Here is a 17,600-nt window from a genome sequence, read left to right on the forward strand (position 1 = left end):
GCATTACTTATTTTTTTATATTTCTACCTATATTTCTCAATATAAAAACAGAAAAAGATCCTGCAAAATGTGCAGCATTTTGATATTTTTTTTTCAAGGTATTTTAACTTTTTTGTTAAATTGATCCTTTGTCCCTCCAAACGGTCATCTATCACAATTTACTTAAGCTAATACTGTAATAGAATAGCCCTCAAGATATATTTGGCGATTCCCCCAGGAATAAATGGCGAGAGCAAGTCAATAAGGACACTGAAAGGGGGAGTATAGTTTGGCTTCTCCATGACCAAATACTAATCAATTCATTTAACTCATGATGTCTATGACAGTTTATTCTAGTGACCTCAGAAACTGATGTGAATTAAACAGAATACAACTCATGCATAAATGAAATGGTTTGTTTAACAGAAATGGAAACTGAAAACTATAGCCTCTCAAACAAGAAAAACACAAACGCTCATGCTTCATCCACCAATTCAACCAACAGGAACCCTGGAGGCTTATCCAGCTCCCTGATGTTCCACCACACTGCCCACATCCCAGGCCTACATATGGTTGCCAGACAGCACACTGCCTAACAAGCAATAGCCTCCCTAAACTAGTTCAGAGGTACATTTTTCATAGGCATGGAGTAATACTAAACATGAACTGCCTAAGAAGCCACACCAGCAGTTCTGACTATTCTCAAGAGATCACACTACACTGTTTGTTTCAGCTACTTTCTGCTGGATCTAAAGAACTGAAGAGAGCTCTCGTATCCTAGACTGTAACTACAGAAGCCCAGAGTATAAATAACCCTTTCAATAGCATTAATGGCCTGCTTTCCTGCAGCATCTAGCATGTGCCAGTTTAGCAGCATGCATCAAGTGTTAGGAGCCAGCGTTAGTGCTGCTAAGATGCTTTGACCACTGTGATGGATGTAAACGAAACAGCAGTTCAAAATGTAACATAAATATCATGTTCAAATGGGACACTGCTGTGATTACAGCAAATAAAGCTTTCTTGCAATATTTTGAACATGATTTCAAAATGTTCTGAAGCTTTGATGTTTGGATATTGAGGGCATGATCCCATAGTAAACTCATCTGACTAATACACCAACTATTTATATTATTTGCCTTAACTTAGGTTCATACCAATGGGCTTGCTCAAATAATCTGAGCACCAATTAGTGATTCCCATTTTCTGCAGCTATCCAGATGTGCCTTTATTTGCTAGAAAATCTAGAAATCTAGTAAACTAAGACAAATGAAGAAGTTCATTTGATTCAATACAGATCATAGTGTATATAATAATAATAATAATAATAATAATAATAGTGGGGCAGTCGTGTGCTGTATGTTAGGGAACCAGCCCTGTGATCGGAAGGTCGCTGGTTCAATCCCCTTGGCTGACAGTCCATGACTGAAGTGCCCTTGAGCAAAGCACCTAACCCACAATTGCTCCCTGGGCACCATGGACAGGGCTGCCCAACGCTCTGGGCAAGTGTGCTCACTGCCCCCTAGTGTGTGTGTTCACTAGTGTGCATGTATGTGGGTGTTTCACTGCACGGATGGGTTAAATGTGGAGGTCTGATTCCACAGTGTGCAGAACACAGTTGGCAAATGGTTCTAAATTCTAAAAAGTAACCTATACTTCTGTCAGACAATTTATTCTTGTACACAAATGATACAGAGAAAATGATCAAAATGTAACTATATAAAGGTTACTTTTAACCTTGTCTACATAAGATGAAATTAAATAAAATGCTACATAGAACGTATAAGACAAACGAGTACTTAAGCTTAATGACTTTACAAGTTTTCACAATGCATTTAAAGGCCTTTAACTAGATTTAAATTTAACTAGAATTAAACATTTAAACTTAAATGTTGTCAGCATGTGATGTTTTGAGCATACTGAAACAGTGATTGTGTTTACATGCACTTAACAATCTGATACCTATAGAAAATCAGATTTTGTCAGTACTGCGATCAACATATTTATATGCACTTGGGTAATCTGATAATGGGGAAACACTGGGTCTATATGAGTCAGGCAGTTATCAGATTTCTGCTTTGCCACAAACCAATAAACTAACAGAAGACGTAACGTAAACAAAATGTAAACCTCAAACTTAACGGCTCAGATTTTTTAAAAACATTGTACCACTTTACCTGAAAATACAAACATACATCATTCAGAAGATATTAAAAATATTAATTGTAGTTGGTGTAGTTGGTTTCAGCAATGCTCCAAAAGTGTTTTGCTGCCATCTCGCAGCAACACTGCTTGCTTATTTCCGGTACCCCTATCTGTTTTTGCACATGCACAGACTGAGAAATCTCAAAGAAATCTGAGTCAGAGGTTACATGCACCGAGAAATCTGATAACTGAGCTAAAATCCAGCTCATTTTATTGGATTTCTTAATTGGATTTCTAGACCTTACTCCAATCTAAGCAATCAGAGTGTACTGTTTACATGACCATTTGAATAATCAGAATGAATACTGCAGAAATCTGATTATGATCAGATTACTGAGTGCATGTACATACACTCAGCGTTTGGTTCAATTGGTTAAAGCTTCAGAAGGCCGTGTTCCTCCAATCACTAGATAGTATTCCTGAAACCACAACTTGTGTAGTAAATCTGGTTCTAGAATTAGCTCCAGAAGCTATGCTCACCAAGGCTGTCCACACAAGGTTTCAAGAAGCAGAACTGGCCTTTAATATGACATACACACTCAGACAGTTTCAACAAGGGAACACACAACAGTGCGGAAAATGTAATGTTTGGTAGTGCACTGCACTCACACTCAAACTGCACAAGTTGTTTAACTGTCACTACCTTCAGGAGGCTGACTCTGCAGATGGAGAGTGTGTGTGTGTGTGTGTGTGTGTGTGAGAGAGAGAGAGAGAATATTGCAGACTGAAAGTGCATTAGTGTAATCTCTGAAGGGTTTAGTATTAATACAACTGACTACATCTCCAGATACAGCTGCTCACAGTGAACTACCTCCTCCTACACACAGGTGCTGCTGGGAGCTCTGCCTGCAGTGCGTGTGTATGTGTTTTGGAGTTGTTTGTTCATTTGTGTGCAGCCTGTGTGTATGTGTGCATGTGTATGTGTGTGTGTGTGTGTGTGTTTGTATTTTTTACCTGAATACTCGGTTAACTGTTTGAGGTGCCAGGCTTCAAATACTGAAATCATTTTTTGGGTAATTGCTCGTTGTGTTTCAGTGAAATGTTGATGTGAAGTTTAAATGAAACTGTAAAAATGTGAATATTTTGCTCATGCTTGTAAGAATGTTATGTTAGACTTAGACATGCTGTTATGGGCATGACTGAGAAGGCAGAGATAGTGTAGCTTTTATCACTGGTTATCTGTGTTTTAGCTCATCAGCATATCTGAGTCTCCATTATGTTACCCAACACAAAAACCTACAAGTTTCCCTTGGCTATTCTCGAATAATAAAACATGTTCTGAAATGTATTCCTCTGCGTGATTCCAAATTTTTGTGCATCACCAGTGCTCTCACGTAAAAAACTAAGCCACAGTTCTAGAATAATCTCAGCAGAAACTTTTTTTTTTTGGCAAACGGAAACACATTCATGAACTTACACATTCTCAAACATTAAAATTAATCCCTAATTTGTGTGTGCTTGTCAATGTACATTTATTTGTGTGTGAGAATGAGCATGCATGTGGAAGAGCTTCATGAATAAATGAAGCAGCAGGTGTGATTGGCAGGTGTGTCTCAGCAGAGCAGGGCCGCGAGTACTGCACTGAGCCCGACGAACATGAGAAGACAGACAGAACAATCTCAGCCTAATGAGCTAATGAATACATCAACACACCACTACACACTGCACTGTACGGCTGAGAGAAAAGAGAGGGAGAGAGAGAGAGAGAGAGAGAGAGAGAGAGAGCCTTCTGTCTTACAATAACATCTCTCTGCTAAAGGTCAAGCACTGTTCAAACAGAGAATGGTAGAAAGGGAGTGTGAGAGCACTGCTCATCTTCGGCCTAATATCAGTGTCCAGAGAGCGCGTGGCTGTAAGAGCAGATGTCCGTGTCTCTACCTTAACTTCAAAACCACATTCGACATAAAAAACAGGAGCCTATGTAAGCAAAATGTAACAATTCAGGAAGCTTAATCGGCTCATATTTCCACTGCGGGATAGAGTCATCTCTGCCTGCCTGTACATATGCTGTCTGGTGCGCAGCCCGCTTCTCTCTCCAGCGTATATTAGCTCCATTAGATGCATCTCTCTACTGATGGATGGATGGGGACAGGCAGGACAGCCATGACTCACACCCAGAGAAAGAGATATAGACAGAGGAAAGGGACAGAGTGTGAGAGGGTCTCAGCTGAGGAGGACCACGAGTCACTGCAGGGGGTTGATGCAAGTGATGCAAGGGGTGTAAAAATGCACTGATGGATGATATATGGATGTACTGGTGGTAATTCACCTGCATAGATTATGGAAAGTTAGAATAGATTTTAACTGATTATAATAATATTTAATAAATTATGCACAAATATAATTAATAAAAGTCTCAGACATTCAAACTTTGTACATGCTACAAATTATGCTTAAGTATATTAATATTAATATTATTATTATTAATAATAATAATATAAAATATGTATATAATTTTAAAATGTACTTTTTATAATCAAACTGAACCACTGGCTGCTCAGTGGCCTTTGAAAGTCATGTGCACTCAGAGAGTAGGCCACAAGGGCACAGAGAGGAGAGGACACAAGTCCTTCAGTGGATGAAAGAAGAGGAATGGAAAAAGGAATAATGGGGTGAGGAAGGACAAGCGGAAGGAAAAAGATAAGACAGATAAAAAGTGGGAAGGAATGAGAGAGATAGAGAGAGAGAGAGAGATAGGGGGGTGGAAAGGGAGTCGAAAGATAGAGTGCAGAGAGAAAGTGGTATAAACAATAGTTTTTCAAGATACAGGGAAGAATGTGAAAGATACAGGCTGGACGAGTAGGGAGAGACGTACTCCGAATTCATTGTTCAACTCTTGTCTCCACCATATACCAACCTCTTATTGCAAATAAGATTTTCTTATCTGGTGATTTAAAGCAATAATAACAAATGATAAATCTTTATTTGCATAGCACTTAGTAATAGCAACAAAATCTCAAAACTCTCTATGCAAGAGTACAATAAGAAAAGTGCTCCTGTGATTTGTCAGACATCTTTGTTATATTAACTTCAATGGCAACATGGAAAGCAATAAGGCCAGTTTACGCCATTCTAGTTCAATATGCAAACAACCAGAGCCAACCCACTCCAGCATGTTCATGTCAGATGGTCTGCTCCTCTAATCTCCCAGCTGTAGATTTGTTAATAATTTTTTATTTCAATTTAAAATTGTTCAAAGTATATTGAATCATGAACCCAGCATAGTAACAGGAATTTATTTGTGGGCTGAGTGTATTCTTACACCCCAAGCTAAGGCTAAAGTAAATCTAGGGCTAGTTTATGCGCTGTTAGATACTGGGGGACCTCACTGTCTTCTACATGAGATACTTTATAAAAAAAAACTCAATAATAGTAATACAAAACAGTGCATTAATACATATCTTTGCACATAATATTTTTTTAATAACAAATGGAAGCAAAGCTATGACACTGTACAGCCCTAGTGTGTGTGTACTTATAGCGGCACCCTTCTGTGTTAGGGTGTGTGCAGTATGAGTCTGATGCAATACACAGGCATCAGTTTCATTCCATTTACTGCTCACTGGTTCACTGGTCTAAAGAGAAAATGTGAGCACAAAATCCTAACAGAGTGAGAGAGAAGAGGCAGATGAAGCAAAAAACAAATTTGTGGGTGCGTATGTGTTTGAAAGAGAGAGTGAGGGTGTATGTGTGTGTGTGTGTGTGTGTGTGTGTGTTGTAGCCCTTAGGTCATTTTTATGAAGTGTGAGCAGCAGATTGCTGGTTGTACTGTAGGTTGTATGGAGATTGCAGTTGACAGATTTGAAATGCTGAGGCGCTGCAGAAATGTGCTTAGACAGATTTGTGTATACGTGTGAGTACGTGTGTGTGTGTGTGTGTCTTTCACATTAAGATCATTTGGCTCATATTTCTGACAGACCCTTGGCATGCTTGTAGCAGTGAGAGAACTCAGCATTCAAAGCCCATCTGCGTCTCACATCACACACACACGCACGCCTCCTAAATGACCTGTCCTCAAGGTCGCTGTATTGTGGCAGCTGATTTCCTATTCTAAGTAGCACACAAACATACATACACATACAAACACACAAACTCAGCCCCAGTGCACCATAATTCTGCAAAGCTCTGCTCTAGTGACCCCTCCGGCCTGTCAGGACATTTGATTTGGCCCATCAGAAAGTTGAGAGAATGCATATTTTCTCTTCTTATGCATATGCATATACATATTGATTGCAAGCAGACAATGACAGACTGAACATTCCGTTGTTTTCAATGGAACAAACATGAAATGGCCACGTCCCATCAAGAGGTCAATTCTCCCAATATTTGCCATCGATTGCAGCTGAGATATGAACCAGATGTTGATCCGAATGGTTTATGTTTGTGGTCCAGGCATACCCAGTTTTTTAAACTAAAAATTAAAACTAGTTTAGGGCCCATGTGCCAAACACAAGGCCCATTGACCAAATCAGGCCCCTGACACAGTCCTATTCAGCCTGCAAAATTATTTTAATATTCTAATCTTATTAGCCTGTTTTACCCTGAGATGCACTATAGTCCCCAGCATGCGCTGCATCATAGTGTGTATTCTGACCCCCTTCCCACAGCAACAATCATGGGCCAACAGTTATCCAAAAAGAAAAGGTGCCTGGTGTCTAAGTTTAAGCAAATAGGCAGTTAAAAAAACTACCCAATACAATTTTTATTTAGAATTCAATTAGAATAGGTATTAAATGCCTATTTTGCTGTTGTAGTTTTGACACATTTTGAACAAACAATGGTCCGCTCAGGTAATGACAAAATGTTAAGCAAAAATGAAAAAAAAAAAAACAGGTGGCCCATGGATTTGCTGAGATTTTTTAATATGGCCCATTTAGTGATTGAGTTTGACACCCCTGACTTAGATCATCATCCTGCCTTTCCCACCTTGAATGAACAATCAACACTACTAAAGTTCTCCTCCAATAATCAACCATTTCTGCATGGCAACTTGTCATGGCTGCATGCCACCTCTATAGGGCACAAAAATGGTGTTTTCTGGAGTACTTTTAGTAATAACACATACTTTTTTATTTAGATATTTTACAATAACAATGTTAATTTCAATATTTTGTTTTACTGAGGTTTATTTAGTTGGAACAGAGAAATAAGCATTCAATAAAAAACAATCTAAAAACTATGAATACAGTTATTTTATTAGACATGTTACATACTGCACTAAATAAAGTAAAACAGTGCTAACTAACAAAAATGCAATTGGTCAGTACAGATGAGTGTAATATATAATATACTCATAAATATCATCATATTGGCCACCCCTCCCCTCTGCCCACGACAAACACTACACTTTGATAAAAAGCTCTCCCCTGCCTTTACCCACTCATTCTCTCTCACTCTCTCTCTCTCTCTCTCTCTGTCTGTGCTGTGTTGGTGTCTGTGTTGTTATATATAACTGGATATCTGCAAAGTTATGGCCAAAAATGCTGTCTGCTCCTAGAGTGCAGAATGTGCCAAAATGACACTGTTTATCTTCATTAAGAACTGAGAACCATCCCAGCCATCCCTCTCTCTCTCTCTTTCTCTCTCTCTCTTTCTGTCTCTCTCCCCCTCGCTCTTTCTCTCAAGCACGCTCACACTCATGCACACAGTTTTAACCTTTAGCAATGAACTAAACTGCAGAGCAGAGCTCACATTATTAATGACCCCAATTACCCCTTAGAATGGAAGAGAGTCTTCTTGCTCTATACATCTCACACACACACACACACACACACACACACACACACACACACACACACACACACACACACTGTCTATCTCTTTCTCTAAAGATCAGCCTCAGCATGTAAAGGCACTATGTTCCTACTATTTGTCAGCTCGGTCTGCCTGATGCCACTGAAAATATAAAGCTGGATGGAAGAGCAAATAAGAGAGAAACTAAGAGAGGACACAAGATTCTGAATCAAGGGTAGTCCTTTAGTCCTTTAAGAACAATGGACCATGACTGACCTCTTCTGCAATCACAGCAGAGTGCAGCAACACACACACACACACACACACACACACACACACACACACACACACACACACACACACACACACACACACACACACACATCTAGAAATCAGGGAGGCTCCAGAGCTCTGCACCCTCATTGCCACAAATACTCTTACACCACACACACACGCACACACACACACACACATTTAGAAATCAGAGAGGCTCCAGAGCTCTGCACCCTCATTGCCACAAATACTCTTACACTACACACACACACACACACACACACATCTAGAAATCAGGGAGGCTCCAGAGAGATGAGGCAACACTGAGAGGTATGACTAGTGCAGTGTGGCTATAGCAGAAAGAGTTGCTCTATACATTAACTCAGTTAAAGCATTGTTAGCTCACGTAAAAATACAGCAAAAAGCAATATGTACACTTCACATGCGTAAGAGAAAGAAATCAATGTAAAGACCAAACCACAATATGATTATAAAACACACTAGCATCGTTAAAAAGAGAAACACATAAATTATAGCATTGGAGATAAAAATGAGGAAGGGTAAGGAGAGGAGAGAAATTAGACAGAGAGATAAAAGAGAAATAAAAGGGCTACAGGCAGAGAGAGAGAGAGAAGTGAAGAAACAGTGAGAGAGGAGAGCGAGAGAAGAGAGAGGGAGAATGGAAAGACATGCAGCAAGTAATTTTATGTTTTTCTGAAGCTTCTACTGTATCATCTCCAAACTGAGAGACAGACAATAGCAGAAGGATCACAATCACACTGACAGTACACAACAGTTCCACATAAATATCTATCAGAAAAACAGAGTGGAGGGATACTAGATGACACGTTCCCATAGTCAATGCCCTCTCTTTCTCTGTATTTCCCTCCCTTTCTTCTCCCTCTCTATTTGTCTTTTTCCCCTTAATTCCAGTATTCGTCTCCAGTGCCTGTTCAGCACCTAACACAGTTTCAGCTCCACATTTCTCCTCCTCAGCCTATGTTTCCCACAGTTCTGCATCTGTGCTGTAACCAGCCTCGTCCGATCGATCTCCATTGATCTCTGGCCTGAGAGGCAGGCACATTAACCAGCAGACTGCAGGCACATAGAGCCTCAGGAATTCTGTGTTTATAAACATGAACTACATGCACTATATTTCTAACAGTTTGTGGAACATTTGCTCATCCAATGCAATGTTTCTTCTGAAATTCAAAGTATTAATATGAAGTTTGTCCCTGCTTAGCTGCACTAACAGCCTCTGCTGTTCTGGGAAGGCTTTACACTAGATGTTAAAACATTATTGGTGAGCATCTGATTGCATTTGGCAAGAGCATTACTGAGGTCAGGTCCTGATGTTGGAGGATTATTTCTAAACCACAAACTCATCCCAAAAGTACTGGATGAAGCTCCATCACTCCAGAGAACACAGCTCCACTGCATCACAGTTCAAGCAAGACAAAACACAGAAACTTGGGAGTGAGAGCAGCACTGGCACAAAATTAGTCAGTATTATTATCCTAAAAGATGGTTAAAACCTAAGGGTGTAACTAGAGGTCTGCTACCCAAGCCAAGCCCGAAGCAGCCTGACAAAATATGGGGTTTTTCATGTGCTGGATTTGGTTTGTTTTCTAATGAGCGATTTTTTTCTGTAGCAGGTTTCACACACACTCACGTATTTTTTACTTTCATGTTCAACTAAATATCTACTTATATGACCATCATTTTCTTTAATTGTATACCTGGCTCTAATCCTAACTCTACCCTTAACTTCAACCCAAACCTAAACCCAACCGTCACCCTGATTCTAGCCCTAACCCTGGTCTAAATCCTAGCCCTAACCTCGACCTAAATCCTAACCCTAACCCCAGCACTGTTCAGAATCAACTTTCAGTAGATAGCTTGTTAAGGACAACACCTGTAGATAATCTATAGGGGACTATAGTGGACTGTCCAGATAAAGTGAGGCTGCATTTTCTCCTGCTCACTCTAACTCCTCTCTTGTCTAACAAGAGGAAATTTAGAGCGTCTGGGCTATCGGTTGATCAAAGGAGGATGGATGCTGTTCTCTGGCAGGTACAGTCAGCAATTCCACAAAAATGTACTGCTAATAAATAAGTATTACAGATGTGAAAAACAGCAGTTTATTCAAGCATGGCGTTTTCTGTCGATCAACTCAAGCACTTAGGAACAAAGCAAAGCACTGTAAAACTGTAACTGTGATAAACCATTCCTGTTAGTGCCTGCAAGGGCTCAGGTTTCAGATCCTGCAGCACCACTCAGCCTGAAGTACAGTAGTGGGTTTGGGCTCCAATATCATACCATGCAGATGGTACTAGGCATGCTTATTTTGAAACTTCTACTGATCATTAGTCTGCAATGAATCGTTACCTGGCCAAAGATCAAATACCCATTAAAATAATGAAAAAGAACGTAACTAAGGTAAGCAGGACTTGCTACCTTTAGTGAAAGTTGCAACATCTGTCAATATTTCAGCTCAGGCCACCTGGTAGCACAAAGAAAATTTAGGGTCTGTTTACACCTTGTATCAGAAGGCGTTTTCGGTCATTGGATCATGTTCACTATCTTACGTGGTGAAACTAGAGATATATTTTAATGAAAATCTAATGGAAATGGAGTCCACACAAAGTACATCCAGATATGAACTGTACATAAAACACAGGTTAATGCAAGTTGTAAACAGGCTCTTAGAAGCAGAGAGTACAACTGAAACAGTTAAAATGGCTGTACAAGATGTTCGGTGCAGACATACATGTTTACGAACTGACAATATATGAATTTAAAGCAAACAAAAAAAGAAACAAAACATCAAACCAGACAAATAATTTAGCAAATGCAATATCCCTCATAAAGTTTAGTTTATCTTAGAGCCAGCATTTGTCTGCCTGTTAATAGTTGTGTTAATAGTTAGTGAAACGTAAGCGATGTGTTGCACATAGACAAACTATTTCAGCTTCGGGGAAAGAAATAAAACATCACCCTCCAGATGAAACCTTTCCACCACTTCTTAGTCAAATAAATCTGACTAAGTTAAAGCTACCGCTGTTCTCACAGCAAGTTTGTTAGGAGAAGTTTTCCCTTTACTTGATAGAGGAAGTTGCACACTGAGATGATCTTGACTGATGATTGAGAAGCGTGTTAATCATTATTTTGCCAATGATCAATTTAACCCATGTCAGCAATGGATGTACTTTAAAGTAGCTGAATTCACTAATTAGAAGGGAGGACTGGATCCTTTAAGAAGGTTTTGATCTGATTACTTAGATTCAGGATTATTTTTAAAAATAGACTGAATACACAGTAATGACCCATGATTTACTGTCTATTTCAGGACAGTAGAGTCATACACCAAGCTTTTTACTTTTGAAAATAGGCCAAGAACGTTTGACCAAAATCTGCACATGCTTTGCTAAATATTATTATAATCAATTATATTATAATAGATTAAACATTTAAAAATCACCACCTTCAGCTCAACATGTCATGATGAATTAAGGCATTTTTATACCCCTAATACACACCAAATGTACAAGCTGCAACCCACATCAGTGCCCAGAATGGCTCCAAGTACTACTTAAGATCATTCACTCAGGTCCATGTAGGGTTACACAACAGCCTCACAGAAGTTTCACTTCAGCTGTTTAATAAAGCTGTATGGCCTTGTGTATATCATTATTGGCTAACTATACACTAAACAGTAGGCCCCAGGATAAAGCGCCAAGGCTACAGTTTTACAGACATAACGTACACACTCCAAACAGCAAATGCAAGCTAACCCTAATCTACCAGCATAACAAAGTCATTCTGATTAGCTGAGATATCCACACTTTTATGGGAAGATGTGACAACTCAGACATTCTTTTCCACTCGGGTGCTTTAAGAATAGTCAACAACCCCAATAATGCTTGAATCAGCCAAGCCCCTAGTGTGAGGGTTCGACTGGATAAGGGTTCTGCTCTTACTGCTTTGGACGTTGATGTAGCTGGTGGAGTTCTCCTTGCCCAGCGAGTTTTCAGCTACGCACGTATAGTTCCCAGAATCTTCCAGTCTCACTCGGCTGATCTGAATCTTTGAGTTTTTCCTGCATGGGAGGACAAGAGGTGAAGATACATTGGTAAGCCTGTCAGTGAATGCTTTACTTCTGGTAAGACAGCAGGTGGTGGACCTCCACTGTCAACACAACAATAACAACCTCCACCCAATTAAACTTTGTCATGCCAATAATGGTATTTGTAGATACAATCCAGTATCTGGTACAGCTAATGAATACACTGATTTACATATTCATGTAAATCAGTTGTGCTTGTGGTGGAGTATAATATTTCCATACAGAATCATGCCATGTCAGAGGAGTGTCAATGAGAAGTGGAACCAAATCTGTGCTGTTCTAAGCATCACACACAATTTAAAAAAATCTTAATTTGATGTTGATTTTTCTTACCCATAGCAAAGAAAAAAGAGATCTCCTTCATATCTCTGCTGTTTCTCCGACATAACAATTAGATCAGATGAAAAGATTAAGAAAACTTTTACCTGCTGCTCGGATATTTTTCTTGAGAAAAAAATCTCATGTCTCCTCTTGAGTTTTATAAAGATCTCAATGATACATTGTGCTTAAATTTGCCCAGATATGATGTTTATTTCTAGGTAAAAAACAGATACTTAACTATTTCTCATTCAATACTAAGAGCCTTCTTCGTTTTGATGATGTGAGTAACTATTATCATTTTATCTGGGCCATCTTGTTTTCTTGTTTTTTGTCTAACGTTACTGTAACAATGAAACTGACAATCATATGTTTTATAATTTGAACATAATTCAGTGCAAACCCTCATCTTCATATGTCTTTAGAAAGGATGATGTTTGATTACTCTGCCCCATTATACAGTGGCTCTCTGTACTGATAAGCTGAGACAAAAGAAAGTAAGAAAGGAGGAGTGAGTTCTGTTGTTACTGCATCCAGACGATATAAAAGCATTGAGAATGGACTCGTCTGTGTGCAAATGCTGCCTACACACCAAGCTAAACATTAGGTATTACTACTTCTCCTAAAGAGTCAAAGAAGAATCACCATTAAGTTTCCTGAGCTGTACCGTATGTTGTTCTATACACATTTGGATGCTTGTTTAACAAAGTTCTTCCTGTCACAGAGTATCTTTTATCTTAAATTAAGGTCATGCACTTTAGTCACAACACTATCTGCACCATAAACATCATTAGTATGTAAGACTACTCAGCTGTATATGAGAAAAACTCAATGCAGCTCAGCAGAATGTAAAGACCTTGAATTTAGAATGAAAAAAAAAAAAGATTTTCCTTACATTATACTCATCCAGCTCAATCTACAGTGTTGCACAACAGCAGGTTTTTCCTGTTCACTCAATTCAGCTTTTTAACAAAGATGTATGGCCTTGTGTATATCATTATTGGTTCACTATATGCTCATAAATCTACACGAGGTATGGACTAATGCATTACCACTCTGTAAGATTAGATGGAGACCGTGTTCCAGTGCCTGTTCTAGCACTTAGGCAATGAAAGTTTCAGGCTGATGTTCATATTATAACTCTGTTCTCCCCGTGGGGGCCTGCATGTGGACGAATCATCAGTGGCATTGGGAGTTTTAATGAGCTTGATGGAAAGCTGTGTGGAGAGTATGATCGCACTGACTACAGTAAATCTTCTGCCGTTATACACTGGCCCCATATAACCTCTACTACGACATTCCATTCTCCCACGTCACTCTGCTCTCACTCTCACTTCATCAGAAAATGTGTACGTGTATATGTCTGCGCTATGGCTTCAGGTGCACACACACACACACACACACACACACACACACACACACACACACACACACACACACACACACACAAGAGCGCACACACACCCTTGCATATTACACAAGAGAGCAGTGAACAGGCAATCCTGTTAGAGTGATCTGGTTCACTTAGAAGCCTGCACATCAGCACTTTCTCCAGTGGAGCAGCAGAAAGAGAGAGAGACATGTTAAAGATCGCTCTCTTCTGAGAACACACTCAGAAATATCACCCTACATTGCCCCCCCCCGCCAAATTTCACAGTTAAAACACAGAGATCTTCATAAATTGATTGCGTGAGTATTTTCCAGTGGACATCTCTCAATATCCAGGATGCAGATCAAGACTATTATGAAAATGTAGGTATTTAGGAAATGATTCAATGCCATTTTTTCCCAATCTAACCTTACATTTTTTAATTTGCTTATTTAACTATCATAACTAATTTAGTTTCTAATTTATTTTAATGATTTTATCTTTTAAATGTATCAAGTGTTGATTGTTTTTAATGTTTTTAATTCTTTTTCTATTCACATTTACTTTTTTTATTTTCTGACTTTTTCTCATTTGTAAAGCACTTTGAATGACAGCAGTGTACGAAAGGTGCTCTATAAATAAACTCGCCTTGCCATAATGAAATTTCACCACAATGCAGTTAAATAATGAATTGGATAGAATTATTTGAGGAACTACATACATAATAAATGTAATAAAAACAGTAAAAAAAAACAAGTGTTTTTTTTTTCATTTTTGCATTAAAAGAGCTTAAGACTTTTATTTAAGACAGAAACACGTGCAAACTTAATTAAATTTTACGATAATCAATTCTAATTAATTATAAGATTCCAAAATCAATGCAATTGAATCACCAGGCTCAGACTGAGGCATCACATTGCCCTTATGGACGCGTTTACTAATTTGATTTGCCAAACAATCACTGAGCAGTACGTTCAGTTTAAAACTATCACAATATTGTTTGGAGTGTTTGAGAAAGTATTTAAAGAGTTCATTTGCAAAAACAGATATCTCCATTTTAATACATTTTCATATTTTTTTACTGTGCCAAACTGCAGTTGGGTTGTTTCAATTAATCATGTCATCAGGTCATGTAATGTTCCACAGTCCACACAAAACCATTTAATGGACACAATTGTCTTTTAAGTACAATATCTAACATTCTTTAACATAAACTAGTTAAAGTGGTGAAAGCAGCAATAAAACAGCCCATTAATGTGCAATATCTCAATCTCAAATGCTTCACTCCTCCATATATAGTGCACTTATGTAAGATATTACATTTTTACACCCCAATATTGCAATTTATGTCCAGTATGAATGGTGCACACATAGCTGAATTCTGTGGTTCTTTGTTAGACACACTGTGCTCTGTTTAGATGCAGTGGGCACTATTTTAAGCCCTACGTGCTGCACTTTGTATTGAGAAGGGAGCCATTTGAGATTCTGCCTAAAACAATTCTTGTTGCATCACTTGACCTGAGTACTGTGCTCTGATTCACTCAATGGATTCATCAGGTTCTGCTTGAGTTTACTGTTTCTTGCATTTGCATTGTATTTTGCATTTGTGACAAACCACTGTAACACGTACTGCCTTATTATTAGTTCACTAGCCAAAACCAGCATTCCTCAGTGTTTCTGGTCTTGGAGTATCAAATCACTGTAGTGTTGATACAGCTCATGAAGCGGTTATTAATCAGCTGCGTTGAATGATTTGTATAGTCTGGATAATAATTAGGAGACACTAGTCCATGTAAAACTCAAATACAAACTCAGTTCCAAAACAGGTCAGTATGTTAAAAGTAGATAAAAACAGAAAGCAGTGGTTTATAAATATCCACTTTGGTATTTGCAGACAGTACCCAGCCCTTTGGTTACAACAGCATGGCTGTGTAATCAGAGAGTGTGGGTGCCAGAGTGGCCTGCCACCAGACACTGTCTCCCAATGTGTGGAACAAAACGAAGCACAAAACACAACAAACAATTTAATAAAAACAAAATGTACTACTCAGAATGTACTAATCTCTGCTTTCTGTTTTATCAGTATTTCATACACTGTTCCAACTTTTTGGGGGATTTTTGTGGTTTGTACATTTGTAAAACATTGAACACTTTTAAGTGACAGTGCAACCAAAACACCATCTTTCTGAGAGTGTCTCAGTATATTTCTGTTCCTGTGTTCTTGCAGGGAGAGAGGAAAAATGTCTCCCATGACAAATGATGTGTGCTGCATTCCCCTGAATATCTATATTTACAAACTGGGGCAATCTTGTGGTTGAGTTGATAGGAAATGTATTTTTAATACTTCTGATACTAAGAATAGCTCTGTACGCATACGTGTGTGTGTGAGTGCATTTGAATCTGTGTGTGCATCAGTGCGTGTGTGATGAGTAAGCCTGTGTGTGTATATGTGTGTGTGCTGCATGTCTCTGAGTTGTCTTACTTGTTGGTTTTGATTTTGACGTCTTTGCTCTTGCGGAGTTCACTGCCGTCTTTAAACCAGCGGAAAGACGGGCTGGGGTTGCCCTGGGCCTCACACTTCAGGGTCACACGGTCACCCTCCCACACCCATTGAGAACGCATGGCCTTCACTTTTGGAGCTGATGCTACAGAGAGAGAAGGGGGAGAAAGAGAGAGAGAGAGAGAGAGAGAGAGAGAGAGAGAGAGAGAGAGAGAGAGAGTGAGAGAGAGGTGTGAAGAGGACGACAGAAAAAGAAGAAAAAGGAAAGAATGAACAGATTTGAGTAGAAGTAACAGAGAAATGGATGACATCAGGGGAAAAGAGGAAGGAAAAGAAAGTGGTAATATTACAGTTGAAAAGCAAGAATGTTAAAGGGATCCATGTAACATGAAGGTGAAATGTTATACAGCAGAGAAAGAGAGAGAGAGAGAGAGAGAGAGAGAGAGAGGAAGAGGAAGATGAGGAGAAAGGGAGAGAGTGTAAGAGATTAATACGGCTCATCTCACAGTTTGCCTTGGTGGAGTAATCCATCTAACAGCAGAGCTCAGATGAGAAACAAGACCAATATTTTTGGAATAGTGAGAAAAGTAATAAAGCCACAGTGTATTTAGAAGAGTAAAGAATCATCCCCATCCTCAGTCTCATACACATGCACACAGACTCCCTCTCTCTTTCTTTCTCCCTCTGTCATACACACATATTCACAAAATCAGCGGTTGAGCTCATTTTAAAAAACTGGCCTAGATTGGTTGGCAAAGTGTACTGACTTGCTACTATACACTACACAGACTGACACACAGGAAGTGTTAAAACTAATTTTCTTACATTTCTATGGAACAACCCTTCATCAATCTGGATTAGCATTATGGAAAATATATCACTTTAACATTAATTAATCTAGAAAGTTATACCTGCAGTTGAAATGAATAAAACAGACATTTTGGTGTAGTAGCCAAGGGATTGATAATGGTAGTGGAATCACATCGCCATCAGAGCAATTAGACATCACTGGGCCACTGGTTACAGTCTCTGCATTCTGTTCATTTTACTGTACGTGTAACACTCTAAAATTATATGTTATATGTAAATTTTTATCAGGG

At 38.9% G+C, this 17,600-nt stretch overlaps 1 protein-coding gene across 2 annotated transcripts in view; it reads right to left on the reverse strand.

Annotated features, from left to right (window-relative positions):
• Positions 1 to 17,600, reverse strand: part of nrg2b (neuregulin 2b) — a 69,530-nt gene that overhangs the window by 18,943 nt on the left and 32,987 nt on the right. For both annotated transcript variants that reach the window (XM_017722731.2, XM_017722730.2), the window contains exons 2-3: positions 16,483 to 16,645; positions 12,168 to 12,286 (exon numbers count right to left, since the gene is read on the reverse strand). In XM_017722731.2, coding sequence (XP_017578220.1) covers positions 12,168 to 12,286; positions 16,483 to 16,645 — 282 coding nt within the window. The remainder of the gene's footprint in view (positions 1 to 12,167; positions 12,287 to 16,482; positions 16,646 to 17,600) is intronic.

Source organism: Pygocentrus nattereri, chromosome 8, assembly GCF_015220715.1.
Source record: "Pygocentrus nattereri isolate fPygNat1 chromosome 8, fPygNat1.pri, whole genome shotgun sequence".
NCBI classification, from domain to species: domain Eukaryota; kingdom Metazoa; phylum Chordata; class Actinopteri; order Characiformes; family Serrasalmidae; genus Pygocentrus; species Pygocentrus nattereri.